Source organism: Sciurus carolinensis, chromosome 13 (genome assembly GCF_902686445.1).
Source record: "Sciurus carolinensis chromosome 13, mSciCar1.2, whole genome shotgun sequence".
Lineage (NCBI taxonomy): Eukaryota > Metazoa > Chordata > Mammalia > Rodentia > Sciuridae > Sciurus > Sciurus carolinensis.
The window spans coordinates 59,006,624-59,022,220 of record NC_062225.1 but is presented as its reverse complement, the minus strand read 5'-3'; the positions used below and the strand labels follow the sequence as shown (position 1 = coordinate 59,022,220).

Here is a 15,597-nt window from a genome sequence, read left to right as displayed (position 1 = left end):
ACCATTATTATTACCTCCTTCAGGTAAGATGATGTTGAAAATAGCGTTTCCTGCCAGTACAGGGGAGAGGTACATGCCTGTAATCTCAACTACTAGGGAGGCTGAGGCAGGAAGGATCACAAGTTTTCAGAAGGCTCGCCAACTTAGAGAGATTCTGCCTCAAAATAAAAAAAAAAATAACAAATAAATTTAAAGGCTGGGAATGTAGCTCAGTGGTAAAATGCCCCTGAGTTCAGTCCCCAGTATTGAAGGGGGGAGGGGAGTTTCCTTGTGAGTATAATGCACTCTTCCAGTTAAAACTGTGTGTGTGTGTGTGTGAGTGTGTGTGTGTATGTGTGTGTGTGAGAGAGAGAGAGAGAGAGAGAGAACAGGAATTGAACTCAGGGATGCTCTACTACCAATACATTCCCAGCTCTTTTTAATTTTATTTTGAGACAGGGTCTCACTAAGTTTCCCAGGCTGGCTTCAAACTGGTGATCCTCTTGCCTCAGCCTCCTGAGTTGCATGCCACCATGCAAGGTCAGCTAAAACATTTTTATGAAACTGTTATGTCATTTCTTTGTTTCTTTTGGATTAACAAATCCTCTTCAAGATTCCTATTTCAATGTATCACATATACATATAATTATAAAAGAACCAGGTTGCTTAAAAATTGGAGCCTGGAAGGAAAAAAAAAAAACAAAACACTACCCGCTCATAAACTCATCAAGAGAGTTTAAAGTGAAAGTCTGAAAGTGTTAGTCGGTATAATATTTGTTTAAATACTTCGTAAAGGAAAACATTAAACTCAAAAGCTATGAAACACTCAAATCTAAGGGGTGTGGGCATAGATAGAAACAGAAAGTTCATCTCTCAGAGTAAAAGGGGTAAATATTTAGCTAAGTCTCAGAGGGTATTTTAGTAAATAGATAGTTCAATGGAAAATTTCCAATCTGAGAGCAAATAACTTAAGATGGTTTAAAATTAGAATGAAAGCTCTCTGTTTCCAAGTCCCTGCTCACGCCTGTAACCCAGCCCCCGCGTCCTGTGGTGGATTCTTTCTTCCTCATTCCCCAACTTCAACTGGAGACTATAATTTTCCTTCCTGCAGGAAACTGATATATACTGATGACAGCTGGATATAGAAGAGGAAAAAGAATACAGGGGACAGAAAGTCCTTGTGGGTTTAAATCACTTTAAAACTCCAAACAAACCCCCACATTTGGACTTTTCAAAACCTAGTTAATGACTGAGGAAACCTCAAATGATTGGGAAGTACTAAGATAAAAGTTTGAATTACACAAAACACATCATTATCGTAAGCTTTTCTAATTATCTTCCTTGCCTTTTTCCTTCTCTGTTTTTTTCATTGTTTATGCCCCCAGCCTTCAATGTGGTTCTAAGACATTTTAGAGGTAGGGATAGCCTTCTAAGGTCACTTACAGATTAGGGTTTGAGAGGCTATAGGCAGACTGTCCTTCGTGAAAAAAGTTTCCCTGCAATTATTACCACATTTCTTTTAGAATAATTAGTCCCTTTCTAGATTCATATTTAAATACTTAACATGTAAATGTGTATATACACACATATGACTGAAACAGAATTGTTGTGTAAAGTTAGTAAAATGAAAAGTAGGAGGAAGTCCTCTATAATCCCACCTATTTTGGGGGGCAGGGTACTGGGGATTGAACCCGGGGTGCTTTACCACTGAGCTACATCCCCAGTCCTTTTTATTTTTTTACCTTGAGACAGGATCTCACCAAGTTGCTTAGGGCCTCACTAAGTTGCTGAGGCTAGCCCTGAACCTGTGATCCTTCTGCCTCAGCCTCCCAAGTCACTGGGGTTACAAGCATGTGTACCATGCTGCTGGCTAGAATCTCACCATTCTAAACTGCTTTTAGTACTGTACTTACTTTACTGCCTTTCATTCTAGTCGGGTCCTCCACTCTCTGTGTTCCACCTCCCAAGCCCCACAAACTGGTTATCACAATGACAGGGCAAATCTCCCTGATAGCTGATAAATCAATTTTCAGTTCCATTCTTTTTGAATGACAACAGGAACTTGGCTCCATAAGAGTGCTAAGAAGCTATGAGGATGAGGGCAGAGAATGAAATGCCACCACCTTGTCTTAAAAGCCACATGATATCACTTTCTGTTTTATATCCTCCAATAATCTCCTTAGTCTACAGAGTCAAATCCAAGTCCCTTAGACTTTGTCCTGTGGGGCCCTCCCGGAGTGAGCTTCTGCCTCCCTAGCCTCACCTCTAGTCCCTCCTTCCTAGCCTTGAACCCAGCACTTAGACACCCTGTCCTAATTCTTTGAAGGCTGTGGTGATCTGTGCCCTCTGGTCATGCTCCCTACCATCAGTAATACCCACCTGCTTCTTGCTTATCTGGTGAATTCCTGCTCATCACCAAAATATGCTCAACCATTTCCTCCTCTAAAAGTCATTCTTGTCCTCCTAAGTCGAAATGACTTTTTCTGTAGTGCCTCAAATGTATCCCATACATGCTTCCTGAACAGCATCTACAATCCCTTACTGTGTTTATTTACAAGCACAAGACATTTCTCTCTAGCTCCTATGTTTGATGCTAGTTAGCATGTCTCATAATAAAATGAGATAAAAATAATAAAATAAGTGAAAAATAAATAAACAAGGAAAAAAAGATCTTCTGGATCAGTCAGAGGGGCAAGGGCATCCCTGATCAAGAGGATTCCAGACAATCTATGCCAGGTATGCAAGCACTTCTTCTTTCCTGAAGATGTTTAAACTATGAGAACCACAAAGTTGAGGGTTGAACACAGTTTTGCCAGGCAGCAGGGGAACATATAATTTCCAGCTAATGAGAATGAATGATAAGAGTAGATATATATATATATATATATTCCACCACCCGCCCCCCAGCAACTGAGCTATATCTCTGGCCCAAGAGTAGTTATTTTTATTGAGCACTGAATTACTCTCTATCATGCAAAGCTCATTCTGTATGTAAGGGTTTACATGTATAAGTTGAAAACCACTCTAAGATAAAGATTCTATTATTATTCCCATTTACAATGGAGACAAGTGTCTTAGAGTTCAAAAACTTGCCGAAGGCCACAAAATAAAAGGCAGATCTGGGATTCCAACCTGTGGATCTGGCTTCAGAGTGTGTGTATGCTTCCTACTCTGTGGAGGTAGATATATACATTATCTATAAACATGCACACAGAATAAAGCATCTCATTTGAATTCAGAAAGTAAATTCATATCTGATTGATGCTTGAGTTTAAATCACACTTGTATCTTAACAACAACTGCTCTGTCCCCAAAACTAAACAAAACTGTATTTTACTCAATCAGTGAGGGCTTACTACATACTTGGTTGGGTAACAAAGAACATAAGACATGGTCCATTCTTTTAAGGAGCTTACAAGGTAAAATTATATCATGACATTATTTTGAAAACATATTGAAATCTACACATCCAGATAAGTAATCACCTGATTTGGGAAGATTTTTAGCTACTGCTCAAACTGCCTTTGGAAACAATTTATGAGACACACAAGAACAGATTTCACTACTTTAAGGTCACGGCTTATTTTTATCCCAAGGAGTACTATCCATCTTAATCATTGACTTATTTGACATTTGGTTAGTTTAAAAATCTAGACCAAACTCAAAGGATAAAAATTTATTACTACTGCTTGTGTGGATGCATCCCATAAATACACACATTCATATAGGTTGATATAGATACATATACACTTACCCTGCAGTTTATGAGGGCAATTCCCAAAGGTCTGGACAAGTCCAGTGCTGTCCAATACAATATAGTGTAAGCCATATATGTAATTTGAAAATGTATAGTAGCCACATGTTTTCTGTCACCAATGTTACTTTAATGTAGCATTTTGGTTTCTGTGATAAGTTATTAACAACTTTTCACATCTCTCCAATTGACAAAGTGAAATTCACATATATTTAAATAATAGTTTGGGTTTTTTTATTCTTTTCATTCTAGTAATCACATTTCAAAAGTAAAAGAAACAGGTGAAATTACTTTTAATAATACACACACACACACACACACATATATATGTATACACACACACATATATAATTTTTTTTTAAGAGGAGGAAAAGTTTATTTGGGGGCTCACGGTTTCAGCAGTCTCAGTTCACAGATGGCTGATTCCATTCCTCAGGACTCAGGGTGAGGCTTAAATTTTAGTCTGATGTTAAATATTATCTAATATCTAGATTATCTATTATCTAATATCTAAAATTTATTGATAAATTTTATATTTTTTTCATGCTCGCCTTTGAAATATGGAGTGTACTTTGTACCTACCAAACATCTGAATTTGGACCAGTTGCATCTCAAGCACTCAAGTGCCACATGTGGTTAGTGGCTGCCTTATGGGACAGTGCAGAGCACATTCAGAACTGTGGTTGTCACCTAGAGTCAGGGGTCAAAGTGCCCCGTTCCCATCGCATCTTACTCTGCAATCAGGACACTAAGAGGAACAGCCTGTGCGTGTAAGCATAATGCCGCTGAGGAACTAAAGACAGCTTGTGATCACATTTAATTGGGAATAAACTCTAAATAAGGTTAAGCGTTCAGAGGGAAAAACAATTTAAAAAAGCCAAAGTCATCCCCGTGGAGCCCAGCTTATCAGGAAAGGACGAGAAGCAGGGGAAGAGACGGTATTTTATAACACTCAAAGGTTATCTCTTCTAGACAGGAATAAGGTGCTAAATGAGCCAAGAAAAACTCAGTTCAAACTAACTAATGATACAGTCAACCATACAACTCTGTCAGGACCCCACTGGATGGATTTGTAAGCAGGTCCTTTAGATGCATAAAGTTATGTGAAATTTGTAGCTGAAATACAGAGATGGTAGAAATCTAAAACAACTTACTTGGTAACATCTATATAATCTCTACAATCTATGAACCCCAGCTAACTCAAGTGTACAAGCGGATGCAATCTCTTTTAGCTAGGGTGAACTATAATTTATTATGCAAACCTGGATACTCTCAAGAATAAAACAGGGGCACTATTCAAAACTATTCTGGGACAAGAGGCATAAACCAGGACTGTTTTTTTTTTTAGATGGAGTCTCACTATGGGATCACAGGTGTATATCACCATGCCCAGCTCAACTGGGATTGTTTTATAACTGTAAACCTACACGATCCTGCATTACTGAATGGATACAACATCTGTCCCTACACAGGGATGTGCAACTGAGGAAAGTCTAGTGTGTTCCTACTACCTCTGTATGGCCTAAGGGGCTTTGTGGACTAATATACATGGATCTGGGTGAGGCAGTTTCACACCCCCACTCCCACCCCCCTACAAAGCATTTTAAATTGGTTTGCATTTGGGAACAGGGTTCCATATGGACAGAGCTGGACTTTGACAGCCTGAATGTATTTACTGAAGACAACAAATCATTGACAGACTCAATGTAATAGAGGAAAGGCCTGGCCTGCTTGTACTCAGAATCTGACTTGGTAATCGTAGCCCCCTTTAGACAGGCCTAATCAATTAGAAGAGGCTGATTTTAACCAGTTGCAGGCTCATTACCCTGCATTCCAGTTTGTGTTGATGAAAATCAGTTTCAGTCTGTGGCCTGGAACTCATGTACGGCACTTCCTGTAGCCTCTTATATAAACACATCAAAAAAATTTTTATTTGGAATTGCCCTTCTCCCTTTAAAAAAAACTCAAAAACCACTTTGTGAATCAGGTTAAAATAGAACAGTTGCATGTGGGTCTAGGGCACATGCCCAGAAACATACATGACCTAAAATTACATATGATGTGTAAACTTGAGGCAGCAACTCTAACATGCCCCAGTGTAAGGGTGGATTTGAAACAGGAGCTCAAATATTCTGGCTCCACCACCAAATGAGCCAGCTTACTTATCTCCACAGGACGGAACAGAGCGAACAAGTCATTGAAAAGGATGACCTTTCAAAGAAATGCATAAAACAGGAAAAAGTCAAGGTCTGCGAAACACAGAGGGTATCTGAGTAGAGTTCATACTCTTCCCTGAATGACCAAATAGAAAATATTTAACGGCAAACTTCCAAGTAAACAAGGTCAAGTTTTCTTGAGAAGCTTTTAGCAGGGAGCCATGACACTTGGTTGAATTTAGAGGAATGGTTAATCTTACTAAAGTAGGTGAGAGTGTGTGGTGGAGCTACTCAAACCCCACCTACATTTCAAAGACCTGTGACCATTCCAAAATATGATATAACTATGAATCATACCTGGTTGGTTGCCCTTTGTGGCTTTGTCGAGGCAGTATGTCAACAGCAAGAGAATGTCAATATATACAGCTCTGGTCACCAAACATGGATTTTGCCTAGAAAGGTAAAGAAAAGAAAATAAATTGGTATTTTCTCTCCCTGAGGCCTGAGTCACAGGAAGAAGAAAATGGGTGTTCTTCCCAGGCATATCAGGAGACTTAGGCAGTCACGTTGAATGCTAAAATAAGATGGATGACAACAGGAAGTAAGAAAATGAGCAATTCAGTGAGAGTCTAAGAGCATATATGGTGGAAGCTGGGGTTGTGTGTGGACCAAACACATAAAATTCTATGCTCTGGTTCCAAATAAAATTAGCTGAAAAATAAGCAAAACCTAGTTCATTAAAAACGAGGTAGGGGGAGGCTGGGGATATAGTTCAGTTGGTAGAGTGCTTGTCTAGCATGCATAAGGCTCTGGGTTCAGTCCCTAGCATCACCAAAAAACAAACAAACAAACCAAAACAAACAAAAAACAACCACCCACCGAGGTGGTGGTGGGAGAGATGATATTCTATTATTCCCCTCCTTTTGAGTGTGAGTGTGGTACTAAGGATTGAACCCAGGGGTGCTCTACCACTGAGCTACATCCCCAGCACTTTTTAGTCTTTATTTTCAGGCAGGGTCTCAATAATTTGCACAGGCTGGCCTGAAACGTGTGATCCTCCTGCCTCAGCTTCACAAAGGGACTATTTTTTTGAACACAAAGCTTGAAGGGTCCTGGCTTCAAGTTACAGCAATCACGGAAGGGACCAAACTCTCTTTGGTGTGCGAATGATCTGGCAAGGATGGTGAAAATAGTAAACATCACTAGGTCCACCACTTGTTATCTCTGTGACCTGAGTCAGACTCTTGGCTTGTAACATGGGAACCATATTACCGTCTCATGGTAAGTCACTGTGAGTATCTATGAGGTACAGCGAGCATGAAATGCCCACTCCAGGGCTGGCTATGACAGAGGCTCCAGGAGTGTTCATCCCCTGCCCTTCTCCTCCACTTCCAATGCAGACTAGGGATGGCACCCACATTGGCACCAGTTAGTGGACTTCCTACACTCAACCTTTTTACAGGTTCCCTATAAATTTACAGGTTACCATTACCCTAAAGCTTATTCCCATCTCTATTCTGACCTGCCCACCTCCTGGAGCTGGCATACATTCTAACACGAAGACCTGAAGCACAACAGTCTGGTGTCATGGGCTCTTTGTTGCTGACCTGCCTGGCCCACCTTAGCCCCAACTGACTTGTTCATTTACAGTATCTACTGGCTTACTGACTCCCTCTTCCTGAAACTGCTAGTTCATGTGACACCTCATATCTGGTCTAAATACCTATGGTTAGCTATTTTTAAAATTTAGTTTTAAAAAATAGGTAACACATGCACATGGTACAAAAGGGATTCAGAGAGTACAAAGGGGCATGCAGAGAAGATCCAGTCCCTCTTCCATGACTCTCCTCTGCCCAGTCTGCTTCCCTAAGGAAAGCACTCTTATTGCTTACTAGTTGATCCTTCCAGGCACCTTCTATTCATTCATAACCCACTTGTCAATCTTTACATAAATGGTGGTTTACTATGTACTAAGGTCTGAGCATTACTGTTTTTCACTAATATGCATTAGATAGCATCCTATCAGAGACATAGAGATTTTCCTCATTTTCTTAATGGCAGCAAATGCTCCATTTCATGTACCTATCTGTTCCTTTCTGACAGAATTCAGATTAAGATAATTTTCTACTGAAAACAATGTTGTAACAAATAAATACATTTGTATAGTAGTTTTGTGCATATGGATGTGTCCTCACAGGAAAACTTCCTAGAAGCCAAACTGCTGAATTGAGGTATCTGCACATTTAAGTTTTTCACTGATTTTAGTAATATGTTTTCTAAAGATGCAATACCAATTTACATGTTTGCCAAAAGTGTCTAAGAATTCCATTTTCCCACAATCTGGCCACCAGAGTCCATTATTAAACTTTATGACCTTTGCCAAGATTATAAGTGAAAACCAATTTCTCGTTGTTTTAAATTGCAATTTTATTAAGAATGATGTTTACCACCTCTTCATATACTTTTTCCCTATTTTTTTTGTTGTACTGGGGGTTGAACTCAGGGGCTTATGCATGCTAGGCAAGTGCTCTACCACTGAATTATACCCCCAGTCCTTTTCTTTTTATTTTGAGACAAAGTCTCATTAAGTTGACCAGGCTATCCTTGAATTTGGGATCCTCTTGCCTCAGCCTTCCGAGTAGCGAGGATTACAGATGTGCATCATCAAGCCTAGTCTTCATATGCTTTTTGTGGTACTGGGTTTTGAACCCAGAGCCTCATACATGCTGGGTTTTGAACCTAGAGCCTCATACATGCTAGGCAAGTGCTCTACCACTGAGCTAGTATCCAATTCTTTCTTCATATGCTTTTTTTTTTTTTTGGTACCAGGGATTTAATCCAGGGGCTTTTAACCACTGAGCCACATCTCCAGCCCTTTTTTGTATTTTTTTTTTAAGAGACAGGGTCTCCTAAGTTGCTTAGGGCCTCACTAAGTTGCTGAGTCTGGATTTGAACTCAAGATCCTCCTGCCTCAGCCTCCTGAGTTGCTGGGATTACAGGTGTGCACCACTTCATATGCTTTTTAATTTAATTTTATTATTTTAATTTTTTTTGTGGTGCTGGGGATTGAACCCAGGGCCTTGTGCATGCGAGGCAAGAACTGTACCAACTGAGCTATATCCCCAGCCCTCAAATTTTTTTTTTATTTATTTTTTTTAGTTGTAGATGAACACAACACCTTTATTTTTTTATGTGGTGCTAAGGATCGAACCCAGTACTTCATGTGTGTTAGGCAAGTACCCTACTACTGAGCCACAACCCCAGCCCCCTCAAATGCTTTTTTAAAAAGGATATTTGAACTTTCTTTTCTATGACTTATATTCAAATCCATTATTGCTTTTTTCTGTAATAATCTGTAGGAGCTTTTTGCATATAAAGGAAATCTGCACATTTGTTACATATGTTGCAAATAGTTTTTACAGTGTGTCATGTTTTATAATTTCTTTAGCAACTGAGAAATGTTTACTTTTATGTGGTAAACATATTAATATTTTTATATCTCCTGAGTTCTGTTATGATCACAAAGTCCAACTCTTCTCTCTCTCTCTCCCTCTTTCTCTACGTATCTATATCTATATCTATATATAAAACTTTTTTTCTTGGTACTGGGGAATGAACTCAGGACCACTTTACCACTGAGCTATATACCCATTCCTTTTAATTTTTTTATTTTGAGACAGAGCCTCACTAAGTTGCTAAGTCTGGTCTTTAACTTGTGATTCTCCTGCCTCAGCCTGCCAAGTTGCTGGGATTACAGGTGTGTGCCACAATGCCCAGCTATATAAAATTTTTTAATGGCCATATTGTCTTCTAGGACTTTCTAGTTTCACTTAAAAACTGTTTGCAACTTCTACTTTATTTTATTTTTTGAAATTTTCCAGCTATGCCTCTTCCCTTTCCCTCTCTCTAGTTCCCCAGGCTTTACAATCACAACCTCTTACTGTCATTCTCCCACCCACCATGGGAAGCCCACAGTCTACTGAAAACTTCTTTTATGATATCGTTTCCATTTCTGGGACTTCCACTGTTTAGCAGCTGAGAACTTCCCTGCCAAAGAAAGGGTCACTCAGGTAAGAAAACCAGAAAACCCAATGCAGGGCTGGCCCTGGGACAGAGAAATCAGTGAGCCACCAGACACCTCACACTGGGCTGAGCAAATGGTCCAGAGAGCAGGTGGAATGCCTCCTGTGCGTGCACTCTGAGCTGGGTGTGGCGAGGAGACACACATGAGATAATTTCTGGCCTGAGAATTTTGTCTACTTATGGAGAGAAAAACACAGACTTTGGGACAGGATATAAGGAATTAAGAGAAAAAACATACTAGGGTGAACTGGAAAAATGGAAAGGGCTTAGGAAGATACAATTCCAACTAGCAGGGTAAGATGGGAGGAATTCAGATTGACGAAGCTGATAAAGAAGGCATTTTGAAAGGGGGCAACAGATGTGGGAAGGCATTTGGCTTGTCCAGGGACCTAGGGACACCAGCTTGGGCAGACTAGAGAATGTGTTGAACAGGTAGGAACAAGAACAGGGGAGGCCAGGTTCTCAGAAGATGGGCTACTTCATACTGACTGGGTGCTCTTTCGTGTCATTATTTACTGCCTGCTACCACGTGGCTTTCCAGAGTCAGCTTATTGCTCAGAATGTTTTTTCTGTGGAGCAAAATGGAATAAAGGAAAGTTTGTGGGAAATTGTTTTGTCTTTCAAGTCTGATATGATGAGCCTGGTTTCCATGAGATTTTTAGTTAACATTTAAAAAATGTTTTTTCCTAAATGAATAGAGGAAATAAAAATAATAAAATCTTTAGAGCCCCCTGTCAGGCTGCAGTGTTCTGCATCTTTCCTAGGTCTGGCATGTGCTGGCGACCTCACTGGCCTCCTGGCACACTTTAGAGACCACTCCATGACTGAGAGGCTCCAGGCCAAGTCTGCTGTAATCGAGAGGATCATGGGAGGCTCTCTTGCATGCTGCTACTCCAGAGCCCAAGAACAGAGGATCTGGGGCACAACGGAGTCCACTCATAGCTTTAAGGTAGCTCAGAGAATAATTTGGCCTATAGCCCACCATTCAAAGTTCCATCCTCCAGATAACAGAACTGTCTGGAGTCACAGAGTTGGGCTTTCTCTGAACTGGCTTCTATGTCAGGAAAATAATTTTTTTTTTCTCTTGCTATTACTTGGTGTTTGTTCTGACTTGGAAACGGTACACTGTGAGTTCAGGGTGAGCCAGAGGTTTGTTCTCGGTCTGTCAGGCCACTTTGATGATGGGAATAAAATCCCAAGGAACAGCAAGCCAGCTGGACAGGAAACCAAGCCACAGGGTTTTGGTGGGCTTGGGGATTTTTTTCTTCTACCCCCAAATGGAAAAATCCTGGCATGGGGCATAGTCTAATGAAGATTTATAGTGCCTGAAAAAAAAAAATCAGAAGGGTTAGGGTCCAACAGATGGGTTGAAAAACAGTATAATAGTGGCTTTAACAGTAGTTATGAGGAATCAGGTATGAGGACCAAGTTTATATATATAAAGTGAAACGAAGGTCTTATTAAGAATCTTGATTTCTTCCATAGTGTTTTATCATTTGTCCCTTGACAAATATCCAGCCAGGAACCTAATGAATGATTTTGCCTTGAGAAATCTCTACACTTCATTAAACATCCTGCCCTCTATCCTGGAAGTTAGGGGAAGCAGAAGGCAGGGCAGAAAGCAGGGCTCCCAGCCACGTCCACAATGGCCCTAGTGTCTGGAGGGCAGCAGGAGCTCCTGGGAAGTCTGTGATAAATTATTCACTGCTCCTGTCCCTTCCGGAATCCCAGTGGCTGCCGATCTTTTAAACTGGAGCCTATTCATTCAGAAAACTTTTATTAAGAAGCTACTGAGAGCCAGGAATAGTGCCAGGGTTTGGTAATATAAAGATGAAATGATTCAGTGACAGTAGTCACTGCCCTCAAGGAACTTAGAGTCCTAAATAGTGTTTTTCCAACTGCAGGTTATGATTCATTTAATTGGTTATGAAACCAACTAGTGGGTGGTGACCAGCATAAGAAAGGAAGGAAGAAAGGAAAGGAGGTAGGGAGAGAGAAAGGGAGGAAGGAGGAAAATAAAATCAGTGTAGCAAAGTCCTAAGGGTAAGCACTATTTCATTGCCTTGTTAGACACAGTGCTTCTATAAAGTCCTTGCCTAGAATGAATTTCTAATAAGTTATATAAATTACTTTAAACAAGATATAAATAATTAGTGAAATACAATTTTAGGTAAAATTGAGTTTTTTTCTTTTCTAGGTAATAAGCCACATTACACTGAATGGTATCAACAGTGTCATGCTTGGCATTCAACATGATGGTGGATATGTTGAAAGTTAACATTCCTGAAATTAAATACACTAAACTTGAAGTAAATTCCCTCTCTTGCAATTTTTCTTGCGGTTTACATATAGCTATTTACTAAAATCTCAAACCGTGTAAGATTTCATGGGGTGATTTGTGTGTGTGTACATCCACGCCACAAACGTATGCGTTTATTAGGCCATATGCAAAAGGGATTTCTTGTTGGAAATGGCTGTCAAGAAAACCTTGAAAGTCACTAGGTTAGCAGAAAAATCACACAGTCACACATACTAGACTGTGCTGGGTGCTCTGAGGAGGAGACAACAGAAGAAAACAGTGGAAGAGGAGACCATTCACTGTCCAGTGAGTCAGGAGGGCCCCAGGGCAGACTGAGGCTCAGGGAAGCCAGGGAAGCAGGTCATGGGCAGTGACCCCAACAGAGGAAGCATCAGGTCCAAAGATTTGGACACATGACAGGTTTAGAGAATAATAATAAGTGCTAAAGGGACATGGTATGGGGAGGGATGGCAGGAAATGATACAGGAGGTGAACAAGGGCCCAAAATGGGAGAGCTTCAGACTGATTTTTAAGTGTTCCAAAAGCTCCAAAGGGTGGAAGAGCCCAGTGGGGTCTCATCAGTTCAAGTCAAATTAGAGTGCTTGGGTGCCTCTTTAATATTCTGAAGGCTTGCTGGAGTAGTGCATGCCTATAATCCCAGGGACTGGGGAGGCTTAGAGAATTGCAAGTTTGAGGCCAGCCTCAGCAACTCAGTGAGGCCCTAAGCAACTTAGCAAGACTCTGTCTCAAAATAAAAAATTTAGAAGGGCTGGGGGCGTATCTTGGTGGTAAAGCCCCTGGGTTCAATCCCAGTACCAAAACCAAAAAGCAAACAAAAAATATTGTGAAGCCTTTGTGAGCTCCCTGGAAGAGAAAGACGATTCATTTTGGACACAGCCAACTTCCAGAAGAATTCACTCCCATCTTAAGAAGGCCAGGAACAGCTAGCTGTTCTAGCTGTAGACGGCTGGTGTCTGTTAAGGTCTAAGTCAAGAAACCCAATCTGGACTTCAATAGTGAGGGCCTGGGTCACTCCAGTCCCCAGTGAACTACTCCCTCAGAACACTGATTAGAGTCATGGCTCACTTTATCAATCTAGAAACATTTACTGAGAACCATGGGGGTATCATTCTTGGGGTGGGAAAGAGAAGGAAAGAACTGAGTTCTGGCTTTGCAATCTTATAGTCTGAGTGCACAGGGAAGGGTATATGTGGAGGAAAAACAAAATATACATAAAGCAATCAGAAGGAATGCCATGGAAGGGTCTGAAGACACGGAAGGATCTGGGCTGATGAAAGACAATAGGTGACAACAGGTGTAGTCAACAGGCTGATGGCTTGACATGACTCTGGGTCTTAAGACCTAGCAGGGGCTCATCACAGCCATCTTCTGTAATCAAGGCTCCTACACAGGCCACAGAGAACCAGATGCACCAGCAGTGTCCTGCCTGGGAGCCAGCAGAGAGCAAAGGAAGCCACATCCTGGGCCCCCAGAAGACCCACAGAGATGGGAGGGAGGCCACAGGGGAAGAGGGCAAGGGCTGTGCAGTCAGGCTGGGAAGAGGCAGAGTGTACGCAGAAGGGGAAGAGAGAACAGTCTATTATATGTTCCCACATGCTGTATGACTCCCCCTACTTGTCACATGTCCAGCCACACCATGCGCTTTATTTAAAATGCTCCTCAAAGCTGTCCTCTAGGGAACTTTCCCTGACTACCCATCAAAAACAGCCTCCGAAGACAATCTGACAGCTGACTTGACCCCAGATATTCTGCTGACCTTCCTTTGGTCTCCCAGGAATCCCACAGGCCATCTTTGTAGTGCTGACAGTTCTGGTCATTGCAATGGTGGCACACAAATGTGGCCACACAGCAGATGCTGCCTCTCATCCTTTTTGGTTACAAAAGGAAGAGCTGCTGTGGTTGGAGTCAGGAGGTCCTTCTGTGATGCAGGTCACATTAAGCCATGTAATGCTAACGTGTCAACTGAATTTTTAAAAAGCCCCCTCCCCGCATCCTGATTTCCATTTTTACCAAAGCCCCCAGCCAAGTAACCATCATACTGCATTCTTGGAGAAACAACAGGGGATTTTTTTAAACCAAGATGCCAAATGGCCATGAATTGCAGAATATGTATTTTTACACAGACTATTTCCCTGTACTCTAAGTGGGAATTCAAGTCTGCAGGCCAGCCAGCTGGAGGCAGCATGCAGGGCCTGGCAGGCTACCTGGGTCTGCACATTTACCTTGCCCTCACCAGGGGAGGTGTGACGGAAGGGTTGCATTTTTATGCTGTGCTCCAACAACCATCTAACCTTCCTTGTTCTGGAGCTTTGCCAGCGTTTATACTCCTACCCCCAGGTATAAGCTGCCCTGCAGCCCTCCTGCGTAGATATTCCTTTAACAGCGAAGCCACCCTCCATGCCCTGCTCTGGCGTGGACCAGTTTCCAGGGAATTCTCTATGGTCACCATGCACAAAGAGAGCCGTGAGCTGTGAGTTTGTCCAGAAAGAGACCAATGGTCCTGTTCATGCACGACAAATGCAATGGGCTTCCCTTGGGGGAACATCTTTTGCTCCAGGGGGTGGGATCCATGGGAGTAGGGGCCTTCACCCCCTTTACCAGACTCCTAGGGAGGCATTCTGCAAGTTCCCAGTCTGCAGAAGGCACTGGGGTCCCTTTCCCAGGGCAGGGCAAAGTCATGGCCTCCTGTGCATCCCCTGGGAATGCTGCTGCTGTAGAAGAAGCTTAAGACTCAAGCCATGGCTTCGTCTTTTTTCCTCCATGACGGCTCACCTGCCCTTTCAGAGAATCTCAGGAGCCACTCACCCCCATAGGTCTTTGTATTTTTCCATCTTTCTGTTAGGCATCTTTTTCTCATTAATGCACTAACACTCAAGCTATGCGCAGAGAATGATGAAAAAGAGACCTTGTGTGGGGCTTGGGGTTTGTTCAAAGCCTGGGGAAACTGTTTTAGAGGGTGTATGTTTTTTATTCCTTTTATGAGAGATGCATGTTTCCCTCCCTCTGTGACTTGTTTAAAAGTAAAGTTTAATATGCTGCCAGAGAAATTGCTGGTTAATAACTTAATAAGCTATGTGCTAGGAATTATGGGGGAAAAGTAGTATCCAAGAAAACTTTTATTGTACAGTTTGGGGCTTGGAGGATATATAGCATCAATTATTATACAGTATGCTAACAGAAGTCCTCTTTCTTTTAAAACCTTACTTTCTAGGAGCATAAAAAGGATAAATAAGTGAGGAGACTGGAACTTCTTGATGTTGCATGAGAAGCCTGGACATACCAAGGTGAGGTTTCTCCCAGCATGC

The 15,597-nt window shown here is 41.6% G+C and overlaps 1 protein-coding gene across 2 annotated transcripts in view; it reads right to left on the bottom strand.

Moving 5' to 3' along the window:
- The window catches only part of Thada (THADA armadillo repeat containing), a 325,608-nt gene that overhangs the window by 68,253 nt on the left and 241,758 nt on the right, over positions 1 to 15,597 (bottom strand). For both annotated transcript variants that reach the window (XM_047521875.1, XM_047521876.1), the window contains one exon: positions 6,247 to 6,341. In XM_047521875.1, the coding sequence (XP_047377831.1) occupies positions 6,247 to 6,341 (95 nt within the window). The remainder of the gene's footprint in view (positions 1 to 6,246; positions 6,342 to 15,597) is intronic.